This window comes from Chelmon rostratus, chromosome 4, assembly GCF_017976325.1.
Source record: "Chelmon rostratus isolate fCheRos1 chromosome 4, fCheRos1.pri, whole genome shotgun sequence".
Lineage (NCBI taxonomy): Eukaryota > Metazoa > Chordata > Actinopteri > Chaetodontiformes > Chaetodontidae > Chelmon > Chelmon rostratus.
Window position 1 is genome coordinate 26,285,450 of NC_055661.1, and position 21,640 is coordinate 26,307,089.

The 21,640-nt window shown below is 42.2% G+C and overlaps 1 protein-coding gene across 1 annotated transcript in view; it reads left to right on the forward strand.

The window, feature by feature from the left end:
- Nucleotides 1-19,534, forward strand: part of oca2 (oculocutaneous albinism II) — a 46,280-nt gene extending 26,746 nt beyond the window's left edge. The window contains exons 18-23 of the mRNA XM_041935937.1: nucleotides 3,558-3,685; nucleotides 4,339-4,398; nucleotides 5,155-5,259; nucleotides 7,855-7,948; nucleotides 8,663-8,756; nucleotides 19,447-19,534. Coding sequence (XP_041791871.1) covers nucleotides 3,558-3,685; nucleotides 4,339-4,398; nucleotides 5,155-5,259; nucleotides 7,855-7,948; nucleotides 8,663-8,756; nucleotides 19,447-19,534 — 569 coding nt within the window. The remainder of the gene's footprint in view (nucleotides 1-3,557; nucleotides 3,686-4,338; nucleotides 4,399-5,154; nucleotides 5,260-7,854; nucleotides 7,949-8,662; nucleotides 8,757-19,446) is intronic.
- Nucleotides 19,535-21,640: the final 2,106 nt, after the last annotated feature.

Below are 21,640 nucleotides of genomic sequence, written 5' to 3' on the forward strand. Positions count from 1 at the left end.
CAAAAATTTAAATACCAGTATGAAAAATATACACCTGTATAAATATTGTATTTATGTATATATGTACAAATGTATGGATATTTCACAGGTGTATACACCTGTAAAACTCTTTAAAACCTGTATGAAGTAATGTGATTGGATGTTAGGAGTCAGCTGACGTAAACATGACAAAAGCAAGAGCTCGAAAACTGCTTGCTTGCATATTTTGGGCATGTAAGTAAATGTGGACATGTGGGTTAGGCTGAAGGTTACATCTTGTCCGACTGTGATATCTCTGATGTGTGCTCGGCGGATGACCCGAACAGCATGTCGTTAATACAAACACTGTCCCTAAATGAAGATGGCTGTCTGCATACACACCCTGTCGTCTCTCCCCTCGCCGCCGAGGCCGTTCAGTCACCAAACATGCTCGGTTAATTGCAGGCGCTGCTCAGGTTACCTCGCTGTGACATTTATTAAATGGGAATGACCCCGCAGCAGCGTGTTTTCTGTCCCCGCGGAGGGATCGGCGCCTGTCCAAGCACAGCTCTCATTAATGCATGCGGGTCACAGCCAGGGTTGACGTCGGCAGCCAGCCAAGTCTATTCACTCACATGTGTTTTAAAAATCGAGCCCCATTAAAATTTCATTAACTCCACACAGCAAGATTTGATTTCAGTCTGATTATTGCCCGGTCATTTGATCCCTCTAATGTATCTGAGGTTATGTGGGTTTGGATGAAACTTTATTGATCCCGCTGCAGAGACCAGGAGAGTTTAGCAGTGGAAAAAACATTGTAAAGTAGGAAATCATCAAACATTTAAAGGCTTTCTCGTTTCAGACTTCACTTATTTTACAGGCTGATCTTTCAATAGACATTTTTAGAAACCGTAGAAAAAACTTATTTTGGTTAAATTCCAACTTTTAAATTGCTTCGAATCTTTAGTCAAATCTTTGGCAAGGCGAAAGGAACATCTGAAACATCAGCGTTTCTTATCTAACCACATGCTCACGAGTGCGCGAGATACTCGAGCCGGAGCACAAATCTCTTTATCTTTTGGCCTCGGCCTCGTGTTCGTTTACTTTGTTCTGAGTACCTTATGGAAAACTGCGATGAGGCATTTTTCACAGCACATTTCCCGTCGCAGACGCTGTTGTCTTGCGTGTGATAGATGAGTCCATCATAAACCGCTCAGACTCGCCTAAAAGCTCTTTTTAATTGGAGAGCTCTTTAGGTTTGTTATCTGCTGCTCGCTCCTGGATGCAGCCTCAGGACGTATCGATGCAGTGAGGAAATCAAAAGTGTGGTATTTTTGTTGATATTTTTTGTTGCATGAAAGAATCACAGGACTTCATGGTTATTGGGTCACTTATTCTGAGTTATCTACTTGCTTTTGCAGTCTAAGAGACACGATTTAATGTAACAGGAAGTCTGAAATGAGCTTTTATTACTCCTGATGACACATGCATCAGTAGAAGTACATTTAAATGAAGAATTGTATCGTCACATCACAGCACAGAGTTGGCCTCGTATGTAGGAAAGAAAATAAGACATTTTATCCACACAGACCTTCATCTGTGTAAGACAGAGATGTCAGACTTTTCTTCTAATGAAGACCCACTGTTCTGTAGTGGCAGAAGTAGTGTTTTCTAACCCTGCTGGCCGACTCTACTTGTTTGAACTCTCCTCTAAATCTGGCTGGAGAAATGTTAGCAGAATGAAGTGACAGAGTTCCCTCAGAAAGCTATTCTTTAGTTCAGACCTCTATCAATAAGCAGAACTATTTTAGCTTCTGTATGTGCAGTATGTTTTGAAGCTGTATGTGTCCTGTTTTTATCTTTACGTGCATATGATGACCTCTCAGTTCATCAGATTATTAATGTCCTGTGTTCTGCTCAAAGTAAGTAGACTCTTAAGTGTTATGGTGATAATACTCTGCAGACTTAAAGCTGCACGAACACATATTTTTACATTTTTGTTATATAACATTTGAAAGGGGTCGCCTGTACTGATGCACTCACAGAGAAATATGGCCCAGTTGTGCAGCTCCTCTCAGCCTCTAAACAGCCTTTCTTGATTTTTGCAGCTCATTGTTCTGGTTTTTGACAACACATGCATTTACCTGCTGCCTGTTCAGCACCAACCAGCAGACAGGTACATTTGGTGACTTTCTGGTGAAAGTGGAGCACTTAGCAGTCAGATATTTATCTCAGGGGCTGATGGACACCAAAATAGAGCTGAAAGGAGAGTGAATAGTGGACACAATGGCAAAAATATGCTATTGTTGCTCCATATCTGTGGGATTTGTATAGCTATTAACTAACAAGTTCATCTTCAATCTGATTTAATGTCAGTGTTGTGTTTGCAGCTGCCCCCAAATGCCTAATAATCAGTTATTGCAAGTTTTAAGAGACCAGTGTTTTCAATTTAAGGTCTTATTGTGTTATAAATGTTTCTGGCATATGGTGGCAAATGCAAATATCATTGAAATATATACAGTACTATATACACATATGAAAACAGTATTAGTCTGAATCAGACAGTGTACTTTGATGTCAACTGTTGGCTAATAACAGTTAGCTAGCTACAGTGTTAACACACAGACCCTTTATCAAACGTTATGAAATCCTAATGGAGAATCTTTGCGAACTGATTTCCAGTGTTCATCGTTCATCTGTTTTCACTTCAAATTTACCCTACAAACCTTCCTGTATCACCATGCAGACATTGAAGTAATACTGGAGAGCCAGCCCCGCTCAGAGTTTGAGGCTCTGAACATGTAAACATGCTGTGGAGCTGCAGAAATGTCGAGTCTCTCCTTCATTCTTGATCTTACTCTCTGCAATCTTCCCTCTCTCAATCTCCTTTTTTTCTGTCCTTCCATTGCTCTTCTTTCTTCACTAATTCTCATCAGTTGTGAAATTATTTCCCCAAAGGCCTCGGCCAAGGCAATTACTGGTGCTCACCTGTTTAATCAAATTTTCTCCAAGTGGATGCACACTCTCCCCTCTTTCAGAAACGCTGCTGGTGCCAACTGTTGTCTTTCCGACTAGAATGTGTTGAATTAACATTTCCGTGATAATGAATGCCTCATCAGAACCACCGAGACGTCAAATACGTCATTCATTGTTTCCAACAGGTACCACCTCACGCTCTGCTCTGTTTATCGACAGCGAGGGCGTGAAAACTCCTCAGAAGGCTGAATTCTTGCATTTTAGATATATGTTGATCATTGACTTATTTGGGGCAGCACAGATGACCAAAAGAGCAAATGAGGAATCTGTAACATTTAATAAAGGTTGCTGTTCTATTCGAGGGCTGTGATTAAAGACAAAGTGAACAGAGAGCAGATGGAACTCCATTTTGCCGAATTAATGAATGAAAAGAACATCTTAATAGTTTAAAAAGTCTCCGCAGTGTCCCCGTGTGTCATATGTGATATGTCCTCTTGTTATAAATCTGTGTGAATCTGCTGGATTGAGCTCAGTGTGTGTTGGATGAGACCGTTAAACACTTTTTATGTATGTGAGAGAGTTTTCTGGCTGTAAAGGGAGATGCTTCTTGCTCCCTCTCTCAGGTTGGATCGCCATCCTGGGTGCACTGTGGCTTCTGGTTCTGGCTGACATCCAGGATTTCGAGATCATCCTGCACCGGGTGGAGTGGGCCACATTGCTGTTCTTTGCCGGCCTCTTCGTTTTGATGGAGGTATTTGACGTACAGCCCACATTTTTAGCGTCGACCGAAAGCTCATTTCTATTTCTTCAAGGGATTTTGGACCTCGCACAAAATAGTGGAAACAAAAAACTGATGCCAAGCAACAACTTTTGCTTAGAGCCATGATTTGAGGTAATTATAACAAATAATAAGTGAGCCAGGACTGGTGTCGATGTAGCCGGGCTCTTTATCTTTACAAGACACTGAAGAAAACAGGCTCATTGCTTGGATCTGTTGACAGAAAACCAGACAGTGACATAAATTCAGTCAGTCTGTGAGCTTACAGTCTGAGAAGTAATTATCTATTTCTTTACCCATGAGCCTCTCTGTGAAAGGATGAAATGAAAATGCAATGTCAGCACAATAACAGCTATGTTTCCCTCCTCTGAGTCTTTGATATAGACGTCAAAACTATGTGTTCAATGCATTTAACATTGCGCAGAGTGAGAGAGCAGTAAGTATTATAGTATGGGAATATTTTGCTCTTGGTGTCAATAATGATAACAAGAATAGATTTGTCTCTGTCTGCTTAATGGCTGCTTAATAAAAACCAAATTGCTTTTCTTCTGTTGGTTTAATCCCACCTATGACTAATTCTCCTCCCATTTTTTTTCCATATTAATCTTCTGCTCTACATTTTTCAGGCTTTAGCCCAGCTGCAGCTTATCGACTACATTGGAGAACAGACAGCACTGCTTATAAAAGTGAGTTTTTTTTTTGTTATTTCTCAGGGCTCTGGCGTAATTGATAATTGGGCACAGGTGACATGATATTGCATTTCATGCATTTTGTTATGCACAGATCTGAATTCAATTACTTTGTTTACATCTGATTCCTGTCAGCAGCTGAAGGGGTCTGAGGTAATTTTCACACATATTCTAGCCTGTGTGCATCATGCAAGCGAGGTGTCTCTTAGCGGAGAATTGCAGCAGTAATAGGTACGTCAGCTCGTGTTTAGACCGTGGGCCTCTATGAGTCTAATAATCACACATGACAGGTGGTGGTCTATTCATGGTTTCTGACCTGCTCAGCCTCCCCGAACGATGGACAACATGCTGGGGGGGGATTGCATGGCTTTTCTCTCTTGATACAAGTGGAGGGCAGGTGAAAGGAGGAGATATTGCCTCTCTTAACCTGACCATACATACCTAAGAGAAGACTATCAAGAGGGTTCAAATAGCATCATGCTTGTCACATGTGGAGAATTGGCCTTGATGCGTGTGTACAACAGAGCGCTGAGATAAAACTCAAAGACGCCACCGCCACCTGCGGTCGTGTCACACGTTCAACGGCTTCATCCCCTCAGCCTCCGCCCCCCGACGAGAGGTTCGCTGTCGGAGAACGAGCATGACTGTGTGTTTGATTTAAATCAGTGACGGGCCGAGGGGGAGGGGGGTGACTGCATCTGAGTGACAATGAAAGTAGCAGTTATCTGTCGCTCTTATTATCTCCTCTCTCAGGCGGTGCCAGAGGACCAGCGCTTGGCTATAGCCATTATCTTGGTGATGTGGGTCTCGGCTCTGGCCTCTTCTCTCATTGACAACATTCCCTTCACTGCCACCATGGTAAGAGGCTTCGGCGTGATGCTTTAATTTCACACTCCAGTATATCCTCGTGAAATCACACACACACACAAGCACAGTTCAAACAAGTCATATTCACACAAGAAGGAGTCCTGATTTATTTGACTTTAGATGGGTTTCACCACCATTTATGACTTATTCTTACTACTGAAAAAATGTTCGAATATAACTAATTTGACAATACATATTGTGTATTCAATACTTATTATAGGTGTAACTATTGTTGAGGTTACTTTTGACTTTTGATCACAGTCTCTAAGGGCAGTTAATGCTAACTTCTTAATCGTTTTATAGCTCTCATACTTTCCATTGCAGTCTGTCAGGAGAGGCAAGCCGGCAGCTGGCTAGTTGTATTATTGTAACTGAGATTCATTTTGATCTGTAAATAATTCTGCATTGATAAGCGAAGAAAAACTAAATAACAAGCTGACAACCAGAAAGGGAAGAAAATAATGCAAATAATATTTGTATTTTGGACAGACCCTACAGTTGTAGGCTGAAGCTGCAGTATAAGGTGTATAATGCTAAAACCAACATGCTACTCTGATCATATATACACTTAATTTAATTGAATTAATTTATTCACTTTATTGATCCCAAACTGGGAAATTCTTCTCTGCATTTCACCCATCACTGTTTTGAGAGGGGATACTCCACCACACCCAAATTTTTCTGCCAGTCCGGTGGGGAAATCGAACCGGCGACTTTCCGGTCACAAGATCGCATTCACCATATTAGTAGAATATTGGCTTGTTATTAGTCATTATAAAGCACTTATGAATGCCTTATTGTGGGGATTATGATTTACAAATTCCGTCTATACATGATATATATATATACGTATATATATCATGTATATTCCTCTCTGATCATACATAGGAAGTAAACTATATGTTGCATATATAGTGAACAACATAAGGTGTATAATGATGCTTGATCTAAGAAATGTCCTAATTTTATTCATCTAGGAGTCTCATGACATTTTCGCCCTGACATATATATATATATATGTGTGTGTGTGTGTATGTGTGTGTGTGTGTATGTATATATATGTATGTGTGTGTGTATATATATATATACATTTAATTTAATTTATTTAATTTAATTTTACTTAAAGTTGGATTGTGAGTGTCCTGGTAAATGGCACTGTATCTGACTTTCCATACAACAACTGTGATGTTAAAATACAGAAATATTGTTTCAGACAGTCATGCATTATGCAGCTGCGTCTGTTACAAATATCAGACCAACTGCCTCCTCACCACTGTGTTGTCAGCTGTCTGTTTTGCTGAAAATTAATAGATTGTACAGAGATCAGTGTTTCAGAGGGGAGCCAACTCAATTAAAATGACACTTAGAAAAGGAAGAGATGATCCAGCTGCAGGATGAGATGATGCTCGCTAGAATTAAACTGCCAGATTTTTGACTAGTCAACCAGTGTGTCCAGGGCTTTTAAAAATATCCTCTTCTCTGGTTGTTTATCCACATTTTCATTTTCAGGCCCATGCAAGTGTTGTTCAACCTATAAAAGAGGACTTCAAACCGCATCAATTTTCAATCCAGGGCACAGCTGATAAGAATGCACATCCTGATTGTCACAATAGACTGAAGCTGAGAAAAGATTTGTCTTCCTCATTCAGACCAGAAAAATGAATTTATGAATGAATCAGTTTAGAGGCTCTTTTAAATGTAGTTTTCGCTTCTTTGCTCAGATGAGAAGATTGATACCACTTTCATGTGTGTACATTAAATACAACACTACAGCTAGCAGCGGTCAGCTTACGTTAGCAAGACTGGAAACAGCTGGCTCTGTCCAAAGGTAAAAATATCTGCCTACCTGCACCCTGAAGCTCACTAATTAACATGTAGTATCTTGTGTTTTGAATCCATATGGAAATCCAAGTGGATTTAGTTATATCTGAACACAGCCAGGCTAAGTTAGCGCTGTTCTGTCTTTAAACTAACTAACTAACTAGCAGTTGGTGGTAGCATCGGCTGTAGCACTCTGCAGAAAGAGAGTGAGTGCATCCCTAAAATGTCAACCTTTATGCACAAACAATTCTATAATAATATAATAATGATAATATTACTGTAACTGCTGAGTGAAGCTTTGTTTCCCCGATATAAGTCTATGTACAGTGTATGCTCTGTCAGTATGCTTGATATGCAGCCCTGTATTCTTTCATGCATCATCAGGTTACACCAGCAGGAACCAATGGAGATGTTCTCAGTGTACTGCACATGAAAGCTTTAACGTTGCATTTGTAGACTCGTATCCAGGACAGCCGCTGGAATTTGAGCAAACTCCTCAGGAAATAATCCAACAACTTTCAAGAAATTCTATAACTACTCCTATGGGATCCGATCTGGCTCATTAACGACTGTATGTTGCATGTAAAATCCATCATATACCACATTATAGATGGAGCCCCTGTTTTTATGTATATATAATGTCGGGGTTTCTAGCTCTGGGAAGCTTCCCACTACTTTTAGATCCCAGACTTCACTGAAATAATGTTCATATTCTGCCTGACACTAAAAGCAAGTGCATATCTTCATCTATTTCTGTACTCACAGATTCCAGTTCTCATCAACCTGAGTCAGGATGCAGATGTCAACCTGCCAGTAAAACCTCTCATCTTTGCCTTGGCCATGGGAGCCTGTCTTGGGGGTACGTCTCTATTTCTGTCCTCTTCATATAATCAAGTATGAGACTGTTGTTGGGCTGGAACCTTCCTCACAGTCACCGGGGACGTCATAGTTGATCCCCCGTTTGAAAGGTGTGGATCTTTATCGATGGCCCCTGCCAGGAGACATCTTATGCTCCAGGTGACAGCCACACTTCGTATGGCGGTGTCGCTCCCCGGGGAGGTCGGGTTGCGCTTTTTGCGAGAGCAGCTCAAGGACTTCGGAGCTCGCCTTATTCTGGCTCTCCCACACCCCGGCGGCTGGCCCTGCAGCACTGTGTGTCTCTGTTTGGGTGGGAAAAAAGACACAAAGGGAGAGAGAGTTAGGGGGCTGTCATGGTGTTTCAGTTTAATCAGCTGCCCTGTGACAGGTCCATATCGATCGGCAGTATGATGTCGCCGCCCAGCTCCATCCCCACACTGACACCTTTTGAGATGTGAGCAGTATCGAATGGCAGGACGGATACGCACCCTGACTGTCAAAATGTTGCCTACAGTAGATTAAAAATAGTAAAACTTTATTTTAGATTAAGCCACAAAATACTGAGAGAAAGATGATGATGATTATTGCTATAATTATTATTATAACCTGTCATTCAAGCTCTTCATATTTATGTGTTTAATGTGACGAAGAACTAAATAAAAAAGCTAAATTTGGTTTCACAGTTTCCCTGAATGTTGTTTTCCTGTCTGTTTAGGAAATGGCACATTGATAGGAGCATCAGCCAATGTTGTGTGCGCGGGAATAGCTGAACAACACGGTTACGGCTTTTCCTTCATGGAGTTCTTCAGGTAAGACCCCTCCTCCTTTGTGGCACTAAATGCATCAAGCAGTCCAAAGTTAGAAAACAATTTTGAAATCTTGCTCCCCAAGTTGCTTTGTTTCTATTTCTAATCAGAGTTGAATTCAGTCCTGTGAATCCTGTACCATAGGCTGTACTGCCTAAAGGGGTACTTGCATGTTAATGTCCATCATGCTACAATAGGAGATGCCAACAGTGAGTATCGAGTTGCCTGAGAACATTTAGAGATTCTTCAGATCCTGAATTGCAAATGTCATGCTTCCCCCGGAGTGCTGCTCATTGAAATATGTATCATGTGGCAGACGCCGCTCTCCTCTTTGAGGGGGCGTTGCTGGAAGTCTGAGTACTGGTTTTTGAAGGGCTACCACCTGACCTTACTCTGGGTATATACAGCAGGTGTCCAGGAAACAACCTGGCAGACATGAGTTAATGTCATTTGGTCTGGGCAGTGATTTCAGTCTGTGTCCTCTCCAGCGACGCTGAGAAATGTTTACTACAGCGAGTGAAGAGGAAGTCCAGCAAAATACGCTGGATAGTCTACAGAACAGTGACTCATTGAAAAGCATAAACACACTTGATTTGAGAACTCTGCGGTGGCTTAAAAAACAAAGCCGTGAATGGTGAGAAACGCCATTTTATCTCAGGCTGGATGGTAAGTAGGCTGCCTCCCAAGTTGCCACCTGCTCACTAATAATTTTCATCCCGGTGACGTAACGGCCAGACATACTTTGCAATTTGCTTGCTGGAGAAGTGGAAGTGGTCAGTGGTTTTGAAAGACGGATGAATGCGAGTCTGATTAGCCCTAATATGCAATCGCTTGGAAATAGCGTGTCATTTGATTCATGGGACTTCTAAGTGTACTGTATGTGATGATGAAAAGAGAGCCGAGACCATTCCTTGTGGGATTTAGATTATATTTAAATCGGTAGTGGTGTTTGTCTGCAGGTGGGATTTACATGAAACACAGGCGTTAATTCGCAGCAGTGAACAGTGTCTGTGACTGTGCTTTCATCATTGAGTCCTTCAAAGAGTCACATGGTGCAATTCTGCCTTTTTTTGCACATTAGTGTGTGTTTTTTGAGCTCTTTGCTGTTTTAGCCATGCTAGCAGCTGTGGATGGTAATACCTGTGGGCTGGTCGGTCCAAATTGAAATATCTCAACAAATATTCGATGAATTGCCATGAAGTTCAGTTCAGACATTCACGGATTCCAGAGGATGACTCCTAATGATGAAGACGCCACATTTGCTGGAATATGGATGAATTACTTGCTGGTTCAGGCTGTGTTGCTTTGACTGTTCAGCAAGAAGAAGAATGTAAAGGATGTGCTCTCTGGCCTCTGGGAAACTGTCATGTGCATTTTTATGTCTGTGTGATATTTTTATGCTCCAATATGTATTTAAAAAAAAAGATGAATCTGTAATGAATATAATTGGTAGCTTTGACCGCAATTACAGCACCGTTTTGTCACCTCACTTTATCTTAGTTATGTGATTTCAGTCGACCAATAGCCAATGAGAGACACCACAGTGTTTTTTTCTGAATTGCACACAACATTAAGGTAGGTCACAGGACAGGTGGAGGAATTGAGGACAGGTGGAGGAGCAGAGGACAGGTAGAGGAGCAGAGGACAGGTAGAGGAGCAGAGGACAGCGATAGGAATAGAGGACAGGTGGAGGAATAGAGGACAGGTGGAGGAACAGAGGACCGGTAGAGGAGCAGAGGACAGTTGGAGGAATTGAGGACAGGTGAAGGAGCAGAGGACAGGGAGAGGAATAGAAGACAGGTGGAGGAGTAGAGGACAGGTGGAGGAGCAGAGAACAGGTGGAGGAATAGAGTACAGGTGGAGGAGCAGAGGACAGGTAGAGGAGCAGAGGACAGTTGGAGGAATTGAGGACAGGTGAAGGAGCAGAGGACAGGTAGGGGAGCAGAGGACAGGTGGAGGAATTGAGGACAGGTACAGGAATAGAGGACAGGTGGAGGAGCAGAGGACAGGTAGAGGAGCAGAGGACAGGTGAAGGAATAGAGGACAGCGAGAGGAATAGAGGACAGGTGGAGGAATAGAGGACAGGTGGAGGAGCAGAGGACAGGGAGAGGAATAGAGGACAGGTGGAGGAGCAGAGGACCGGTAGAGGAGCAGAGGACAGGTGGAGGAACTGAGGACAGTTGGAGGAATAGAGGACAGGTAGAGGAGCAGAGGACAGTTGGAGGAATAGAGGACAGGTGAAGGAGCAGAGGACAGGTAGAGGAGCAGAGGACAGGTGATGGAGCAGAAGACAGGTAGAGGAGCAGAGGACAGTTGGAGGAATAGAGGACAGGTGGAGGAGCAGAGGACAGGTAGAGGAGCAGAGGACAGTTGGAGGAATAGAGGACAGGTGGAGGAATAGAGGACAGGTGGAGGAGCAGAGGACAGGTGGAGGAATAGAGGACAGGTGTAGGAGCAGAGGACAGGTAGAGGAGCAGAGGACAGGTGGAGGAATAGAGGACAGGTAGAGGAGCAGAGGACAGGTGGAGGAATAGAGGACAGGTGTAGGAGCAGAGGACAGGTAGTGAGGTTGTGGCTGGTGTTGGTGACAGAGACGATGACAACAGGTGGCCCTCTGTGTTGTTAAGAAAACAATGACCTTTTCATTGACAGTTTCTTGTTTCCTTCTCGCTCTGCTTCAAAGAGCCAGTAAAAAGGGAAAATGTCATCACAGTTCATTACAGAACTGCATGTTGGAAAGACTCAGGATTGTCCGTCTGCATGGGGGTCCACTGAAACAGGCAGGACCAGTTGCAGCCCGTCAGCTCCACTTCCCCTCTCACTGTGTTTACAGTTATTGGATAGAAGCATTGCTCTCGGCTGAAGCGCTGCCTGTAATTGGCTGTCTGTGGCAGGGGTCACAGCTGTTCAGAGAGACAGGTAAGGGGGAGAGAAGTCTGTCTCAGACTCCAGGCAGCTGGGACTGACTAGTGCTGTATCAGGTGGTTACATTCAGGGCCCAGATGAGCCCGCAGGGACACGGATGCCTTCTGATAGACCATCACAAAGGAAAATGAGTGGCCCTAAATAGCTCAGCAGTTAGTTGATATGGTCCCCGCTTCTTCTTTCATGCCTCTAGACCCTGATCATCCTCCTGTCCTCAAACCGTTAACCCGGCGAGGACGACAAAGTGCCTCTTCTGTATGTGCTCTGCGGTGTATGAGCCATTGTTAGTGCTCGCATGCTCAGTGTGACAAATAGCCACTGTTACAGGTGAGTGGCTTTATTTACAATGGTGGAAGAAGTGAAATAATCATATTACTTCTATAGCAACTTTTAGAGCAACATGGCTTTACACGGGAAAACACAATTACAACAAGGAAAATACAGCAAATAAAAAAGCAGAGAGTGAAACTGAATAAAATGATGCTAAAATAAACACATTAAGAAAATATACATTAAGTTTTATGTATGACATCAATAGGCACGTATTCACATACAGTGCAGTGGTCTCTAATCTAGAGGTCAGACCCCCTCCGAAGGATCCCAATATAAATCTAAAGGGTTGTGAGATGATTCATGGGAGAGAAAAGAAGAAAAAGAGACTCCTTTGGGTCTCAAACTGTCATTTAAATAAAACCGTATGTGACGTTTAAAGGGATTGAAATGTCTCTTTGCTAACAACTCACAGACATGTGAAACATGACAAAGGGCCCAATTAGACACTGTTTTTTAGTCAGAGGTTACAAGTCCAGAAGTCTGGGAACAACTGCTTTAATTTTAGACAAAGGCTTTAAGAGCAAGAGACCATTTTTTTTCTGTAAAATCTTAATCCGGAAAGTGAGCATAGCTGTCAAATGCAGAGTAAAAAGTGCAATATTTCAGTTTAAAGTAGCATAAAATTAAAATATTCAAGTACGTGAATCATACATCAGTACTTTGGTAAACGTATTTAATGTCCACCTGAGATTTACTGTGTCTGGCCGGGACTCAGATCAGGACTCAGACGCAGAGATTTGAATTCACAGATCTTTATTAACTCAACCCAAGTTCCACTTCGCGGAGTGTCAAACAAATAGGCTATATAAATTATACTAGGCACAAAGGCTATAACTAGGAATATCAAAGATGAGAAGCTAATAAAGAAACACAAAACGCTCACTAAGAGGATAACTATAGAAAACACTATGATTATAAAATAACGAAAATCACTCAGAACGAATGAAAACTCAAAGAACTAGGATTAGCGAAACTAGGTAAGGAAAACTAAGAGCTCAAATACACTCCTGAAAACGGAGGAACTAGAATATAAACACAAAAACAGAAACAACAGAAAATCACTCTAATAAGAGGAAAACAATTCGGCTAAGGTCTATGACAGGAAAATAAATCAGAAAACTAGAATATCAAAGTTACAAAAACAAAAAACATTCACGAGGAGGAAACAAGGGCTTATGTGACAAGACTGTGGCTGTGGCAAGGACAAACGGGGAAGACAGGCTCGGGTGAATCGCCGACGGACAAAGACACACTGGCACAAGACAAGGGAGACGCAGACTATTTAACACGTGGAGGGTAATCAGGAACAGGTGGAGACAATAGGTAATCAGGGCGGACACACGGGACACATGGGGAAGGGCAAGTGCTCTGAAACGAGAGGAGAGTTAGACCTTCAAAATAAAACAGGAAATGACAAGACAAAAAACCCCATGACGAGACAGACCTCACCGCGGTGTGACATACTGTAATTCGGTCAAATTTAATGTCATCTTTAATAGATAACAGGCTAACATACAGAAACTCTCGTTAGCTGAGGTCATTTTCTCCACACTGGTGACATCAGGATGTTTGCTCCTCAGCTGTGAAGGACTTGTAGAACAGTCCCAAAGCAAATCACCCAAAGCCTCTGGCCAAAAATATAATAACCACACTGAACCGCTCTTCAGTGTTCGAGCTCCTGGTCCGCCATCACCGGGACAAATAAACAAACAGATCAGATGACATCAAACAATGTGAGGTGGAAAGAGCGTGATTCAGTGTCTGCACACCTTGTGCTGCCTCCCTCTGCACCACGAGATACAATTAATATTCCCATTCATACATCTGCAAAAAGACCTGTGCTTCCTTTATTTGCAAGGAACCTAGCATGCTCTGCAATCAGAGAAAGAAGGTTACGTAATGACCATAAAAACAGATATTTTTAGCAGTTCAGAGAATAGTTCCTGTAACACCCTCCAGCCTGAACACTGCACATCTGAGCCTTCTGCAGGTCGAGTCGAGCATTGTCATAGGAGTCAAGCACAGAGCCTCCACAGTCAGACGAGTTTATCTACAGAAAGCCTCTGAGATTGCATCGTCTCTTTCAAAGAGCTTCCATCATATGCAATTAAATCAATGCGTGAGATCGCAGGGTATGATGGCAATTTTGAGTTCCTCTCGGTGTGGTGCTGTGGCGAGTTTTTCACCTGCCCCCACGTCCCCTCATGCTGCGCCCGTGACGGGGGAATGAGTGTCGCTCAGCAGAAAGGTGACCTCAGCTCGTCTGATAACAGTTTAGAGATCCCCCACTCCATCCATCTTAAGTGGACATTCAATCCACAGAGATAAAAATCACAGTGGTCTCATGTTAATGGGTTATTTAAGTACCTCGTCCTTCTCAAACCTTATTTCCCATTTTTACATATTATATGTTTGAGAGTATAATTTAGATTCCAGTATATATAAAAAACACTGAGCAGCACAGTGTGGAGTGAAATGTATTTTCCCGCTACAGATCAATATACACACCACTGAGCAGTTGTGACCCTCCATCCACTCGGCTGAATGCGACGTTACTATCAAGCTATGGAGTGTTTCATAACATTGATTCTTCAGCCTGAGGGGGAATGTTGTGGTTTAGTGGTCTGAAGTTTTCTGTTCAGTAGCAACACTTAGCAGAAAGGTCTACACAGCTGTCACACAGCTGGAATACAGTTTTTCACAGCCGAAAGAACGTCTTTTATTCTTGACATTGTTTCTATGGTCAGTCATCAATAGCAAGCTATATGACGGCAGTCCCGGGTCACACCGGCACCACAGTAGTGTATTTCCTCGCAGCAGGGCCCGGATGCTATCAATGTGCAGGCTAACAAAAAGGCATCGCTACAGGTGTGCCAGTGCAGGAAACTCACCGCCGACACCAGATTAAAAACCAGAGAGATTTACGTGGTGGTGACTTAAGGCTTAATCATCATTGTGTGAACTTGTTTGGCAAAAGACTGAACGTTTGTAGAATTACTGCAAATGTGGAAATCTGGAGTTAATTGCGAATGGTCAACTGACAATTTTGCAGCCAAACAGGAAGTTAAAGTACGTCCTTCTAAAAGACAGATCATGGGAAAACTTGGCATGTCTACCTGTTTTCCTGCTAGTTAAGTTGAACATTTTTCTTGAGAGTTTTCCCTCATAATTCACTGTGATTAAACCTCTGATGTGTAAATAGCAGTGATAGCAGCCTGACCTTTGTAACTCAGTTCAGCTGGCTACTCAGAAAGTTTGACTGTTACGATTTAAATTCACCACCACGGCCGTATTGAAATCATTATTAATGAGCTTAAGTGCTTGACTAGCCTCATTAATCCTTAGTTCAAGAACTAATTTGACATTTCCGCATGCATATTAAATGGCAAACTGCATAGTTTTATTCGTCCGAATGAAGAAATCGTTGCAGCAATGAAGGGTAATACACTGACACACAATTATCAGATGTGTGCAGACACATAACATTTCCTGTTTAATTTAAGGTCCCCTGGACTTCTTTTCTGAGCTTCTTCAGTGCAAAAGACTCAATATAAGGGACATTCTGAAAGGTCATCTTAAAATGGGGCTTTGGAATGGCTTCTGATTCAGAGGACGTTATATAAGAAAGGTACAATAGAGAACAGACACATGAGGCCAATAGCTGCTAACTCTTTTATTGTCTTTTGAAATAGACCTTTTCTGTATTACCTGTAATTATGTGTTGAAAAGCATCTAACTCTTTGTTGTTGTTTCCCATTTCTGGCATTTATGTTTCTTTACACAGTTCTTTTTATTTATTTATGATGCAGCATAACAAAGGATAAAATAACTAGTTAAGTAGGTCGCTGCATTAAGTGCTGAAACTCTCATTTTTCTGAGATACAAAGTCATCCAGACGTTTAACTTTTCCCATCTGTCAAAAACATCTTAAGCACAGAACTCGTCTAATACAGTCTTAATTGGCCACTTAGGGGATCTTTAATTAAAGTTCAAAATTTTACCACGCTTCATATCAACACCCTTGATCACACCTCTGTGAAACTTGGTTAACATCCTCTGGGGTGCTTTAGCATTTTGCTAATCGAGCAAACTTTTTTTTTTCACTCGTCCTGTTTTGTTTATAGACCGGTTCGCACCGATCATGGCACGAACAATGAAACACACTGTGAAACTATCATTCAGCCACAACCAGCAGACTTCACTACATTTTACTACATTACCAACATAACACCAAGAACCTGTATGTTGTGATGTTGGGGCTCAGTATCAGGGCAGTTCGTGAAATTCAGTCTAGGTTTGTGCACATGGTAACAAATTTCACACTAATGAGGACAAATGTGTAAAAAGAGCGAGAAAATCCATGTCCTGGTCAGATGGATGGATGGATGTGACGCCAACAGTCAATGTTGATGGTTTTAAGGAAGTAGTTATTTTAACTGAAACCACAACCTAGTAGTTTTGGTGCCTAAACACAACCAGACTATGGCCGTCACCTGAAACATTTCTCATCTCGCTTTATTCTGAAAGTCTAACTTGACCTCGGAATAAGGACGACGGTGGAAGTTGAGCAGGCGGGAAAGATACTTCCAGTTGAAATACACAAGTTTGAAAGTCGTGTTGAGCTTTGTGAAATAAATGAAAATGTGTCCATGTTCATGAATCCTACAGATTGAATTCTCTATTTCACTAACTACTGCTGACTCCAACAAGTAGGTGTATGAAGTAATTTAATCAGATTCTAGTCCACATCTCTGCTTACAGTAACAAACAACTGTGATTCAGTGCATTATATATCTATTTATCTCTCACAAAAAAGTCACATTTTAAGTAGTAAAACCGCGTCTGTTGTCTTCATCAGGGTTAAAACCGCCACACTGACACATACTTTACGTTTTCTGCTCAACTTTATTTTACTGCTTTCCATCAAAGACGAGCTCATCTACAAAATTTAAACCTAAAACAAGAAAGTCATGAGCAGCTACGTCTCTGTGCTCATCAAAATACTGAACATCAGCTCTATCTGAACCAAAATCTTTGCCCAGGTAAACAGAAAACACACACATGAGACACATGTCACCTTCTGCATGTCTCTAAAAATCAAACAGTTGAACTTTCTATTTCACGTAGCGCCACGTCTTTGAGGGCCCGTCTGACCTGAGCGTGTGCTTCAGCAGTGAAAAACAGATCAGCGTAATGTTTTTCACGTCTGCTGGTAAAACTACATTTAGACGGAACAGAATATAAAGTAGTGATGACGTCTAACGCTGGCGAGTAACCAAACAAGCTCATTACCATATTGTTATCATACATCATCATCATAATAATTACGCCTGCATTAGAAATAACTCGCTGCCATCACTTCACGTCATTAATCTCAATGGGGATTAGCGGAGTTAATAAACAACGATGTTTACCGTCGTCAGCGTGAGGTGTGGCAGCTGTATTTTTATGGTTATTTTCTGGTTTATTTGGTGCTGACTTATGGTATTTATTGAGTCTATCATTGACTCACATCTCACACTGCACCATCACAACAGTAAGCAACATCTGCTCTAAATGATATTTTAACGATACGGGTTGTCTTTAGGGGTACTATACTTTTAATTACTTTTTTCCCACTTTTGGATAAATCGCTTTGGCACTAATTATGGTTTCTTTTCCTTTTTTGTCCTCTAAAACTGATCTGTGTCAGAGACTGAGGGCAAACAGATCTCTGGCCCTCAGAGCAGCCATGTGTCCATATAGGACATGGTAGACATCCAAAAGACAAACCATCTGCAGTTCTGGAGTCATCTAAGGGCCAACTGCAAATGCATGCAATGAAAAACTGACCTGACTTAAAGCTGACTAAACAAAATAGGACTGAAATGTTGCAGCAAACTTTAGTCACAGGTGCACAACTTTGGACGAGGTGTTTGTGTGCACTTGCACGATGTGATTACATTTGGCAAATAATATGCAAGCCTGTTTTAACATCTCAATGGGCCTGTCTCGGAGCAGCAGACAGTGAGCAGGAAGACAAACCGTCCCCTGCAGGCTGAGGTGTCCTTGAGCAAAACGCTGAGTTTGTAGCAGCTCCAGCAGGGCAGCGCTGACCTCCCTGTGCAGTGGGCTGAGTGAACAGAGAGTCACCGCGGGAGGCTCAGCACAAGCAAGAGCCGCACATCAGAATCAGGATCAGTTTTATTCAGAGCTTTGATGTATGTGGGAAAAGTTCAAAATGGCTCCAACACAAGGAAAAACAATAGAATTAGTTTAATAAAGAGAAGCAGACAGCTGAAATTCAACTAAGAGGCAAAATATAAATGGAAAGATGTTGTTGAACTTTTGTAAAAGTTTAATAAAACATTGGAGATGAGGCGACAGGTCTCCTCACTGTAAAGGCATGTTTTCTCAAAATGATCCTTTATTCCCACTCTTTGTAATTTGCTTCCCGTCTCTTGACCTCGCACCGGAAAATTAGCTTCTGATGAAGACAACGGCATAAAGACACCTGTTTCTAAATGTCAGGCCAGCTGCAGCCAGCTGATTCAACACTGAGAGCTGCTCTGCTTGTTTATTCTGGACTGTGTCCGGAATTAATTGTCCAATGAAAGAAATGAGAGAATAATAGGAAATATTCACATATATGATTGATCATACAGTGATTGTGGACCTTTTCTCATGATAAATGACATTAAACTGGACTCTTTTGAAGACTGAAGAGTTGTGGAGGGACGCTGTAAAGAACCTCTGCCTTATCAAAGCTTTATTCAAGAACCAGTTGCTTCAGGCAGTCGCTTCCATATTACTTAAACTGTATGTTACGTTGCTGCTTTGTAAATGCACAAAAGTCTGCACTGTATTATCATGCAGCGTTGACTAAACTTTGATAACAATAAAAGCAGACATGTTTTTTGCTCCAGCTTGTTTCAAGTGTCTGCAGGGAAATATTTATACTGAAAGCACTGACTGTTGGAAAGGAACAAAACACACTGGAAACATGTATAGAAACAAGACCCTGTTACCCTGTTAGAGTGTAATTATTGTACAACACACACACACACACACACACACAGGAATTAATGAGACTGAGAGACAGTTGCATTGTACAGCTGTCAGTTTCCGGCTTGTCGGGCTCAGTTCTACATTGTCAGACTTTGCTTAACTTTTCATCAGTATTTGGAGCAGTGACACAAGTTCTTCTGCTCTTCAGTGCTGTTGTTCACTGTTGCAGAATGCTAACATGCTAACAGTAGCATGAAGTCCAGCTGAGGCGGTCATTCGTTTTGGTGGCATTCTGTCCTCAAATGAGTGACTGTTTGACCTGCGGTGACGCCTCAAGATCGCACATGACCAAAATAACGAGTGACACACCGACGTCAGATTAGATTATATTCAGTAAGAATGAAACGTTAATTGGTGACCTGAGTGTGTTGTTTCCTGCTTCTTACAGGTTAGGATTCCCCATGATGATCATGACCTGTATGATCGGCATGTGCTACCTGCTGGCCACCCACGTCGGACTGGGATGGAACATGTGATCTACAGCTGCTGTACAGAGCCAAAGAGACTGTGTGTGTGTGTGTGTGTGTGTGTGTGTGTGTGTTTGTGTGTGCACGCTCACACACATGTGACCACTCCAAGTATCCAGCTCACTGTAATGTGATTCGTTACCTGACTGACTGGTCAGATTACAGACACTACATGAAGCACATCAGCCATTTTTGGAAAACGTCCTTGACTGAAGTGGAGACCAGCAGGGACCAGAATTACAGGAGCTTCGACCAAAACACCCAACAACACGAGCACAATGCGTCAGTTCTCGGTGACCGGTCCACCGTCAGCAGCTTTGTCAAAAACTTGAACCTTTTTGTCGTCAGCAAAGAGCCAATCCAAGGGAAGGAAATGTGTCTTTACTGGAAAAAATGGTCCCAGTCCATAATGCTGTACATGGTGCTACTGCCTCAGTGGGTGTAACTGGTGAATGTGATTCCAGCCATGACCTCTGATGCCAGACTGTCATTCATTGGAAATCTATGTGGCCTGTTTACAAAAAGCCTCCTCTCTTAATGTTAGAGACACTGATCAGTTTGTTTTAGGCAAACATTTCACCCTCGGATTAGCAGACTTCTGTCCACACGATAAAGGAACCACAACACCCAGTGAAAGGGATTTTATAACCGTTAATGTCTAATATTTTTGTCAGCTACAGATCTCACCGCCTCGTGACTGAACTGGAAAAACAAATGCAGTTAAACTGGAGACCAGCAGAATTATTAAATAAAGCAGACTGTCATCTAAACATTGTATACTACCTGTACTGTGTACACACTGATCCCATGTAAGCTCAATGATTTAGTTCAGTTAACCATATTTAATATAGAAAATGTTTAATCACGGAAATGCGCTGACACGGAATGACACCTTCTGACCGTGTCCAGTTGAAACTATCACCTGTATTTATTGTACAGCCTGACAACTTGAACGTCATTTATCTTTCATTGTTTAGAACATTCAGAGATAAACATGAACAATAAAGGTTGTGATGTTTCTGGTTTTCATTTGGCTCACTGAGTTTTATTCTATGTGAATATTCTAACGGGGTACCCTTTATTAAGGGCGTATAAGTTTATTATTGGTTTATAAATCATTTTGTGCTTCATAGATACATTTTAATCGATCAATAAGAACTGCTTTATGGTTGCCAGGTTGGGACACACGTCTCTGGCTTGTGCTTTAACGGATAGATTCACATTTCCTCAAGTCTGAGTACAATCCTCACACATTCGTGCATTTAAAATGGCTATAATCGATATTTTAACAATGTGCCAGCGACACTGTGAAAAGACTCACTTGCAATGATGAACCTACAGAGAACCATCACCTTATTCTCTTTGCTGTTGCATAACAAAGTGTTCAAAGACAACTGAGGACAAGAGACACAGTAAAAAACAAAATATTGGAATATGAACGAGTTTCGCCGCAGATTATGCATCATATAGAGGCTGCGCATGGGTGCCCCGAGTACTCGCATTATACGGATATACGCGCCGTTCCTCTGGGGCTAATTTCTTCAAAACGACTCCAAATGCCACCAAAGTTGTCTGGGTGAGTAAATGGGCCTATTTAATGCTACAAATAAGGTCCAGGTCAGTGGCATGCACAAACTTTTTGAAGGGCAGGGGCAAAAGGAAAAAAAGGGCACATATAGCACATCCTCACCACTGAAGAGGGCACTTTAGCACGCATTTTGGCTCCCAGGGGGCACTTTAGCACGCGTTTTGGCTCCCAGGGGGCACTTTAGAGCGTGTTTTGGCATCCAAGAGGGCACTTTAACACACGTTTCGGCTCCCAGGGCGCCCTAAGCGCGTGTTTTGGCTCCCAGGGGACACTTTAGCGCGTGTTTTGGCTCCCAAGAGGGCACTTTAGCACACGTTTTGGAGTCCAAGAGGGCACTTTAGAGCGTGTTTTGGCTCCCAGGGGGAACTTTAGCGCGTGTTTTGGCTCCCAAGACGGCACTGACCCCCCCCCCGACTGATTTGGCGTCATGACATCACACAGCGGTTTCTTATCGACAAGCATGATCCAATGACTGCCAAGGGGGATAAACGATTAGCCAATCAGCAGCATGGATGGGTCTAACTTAA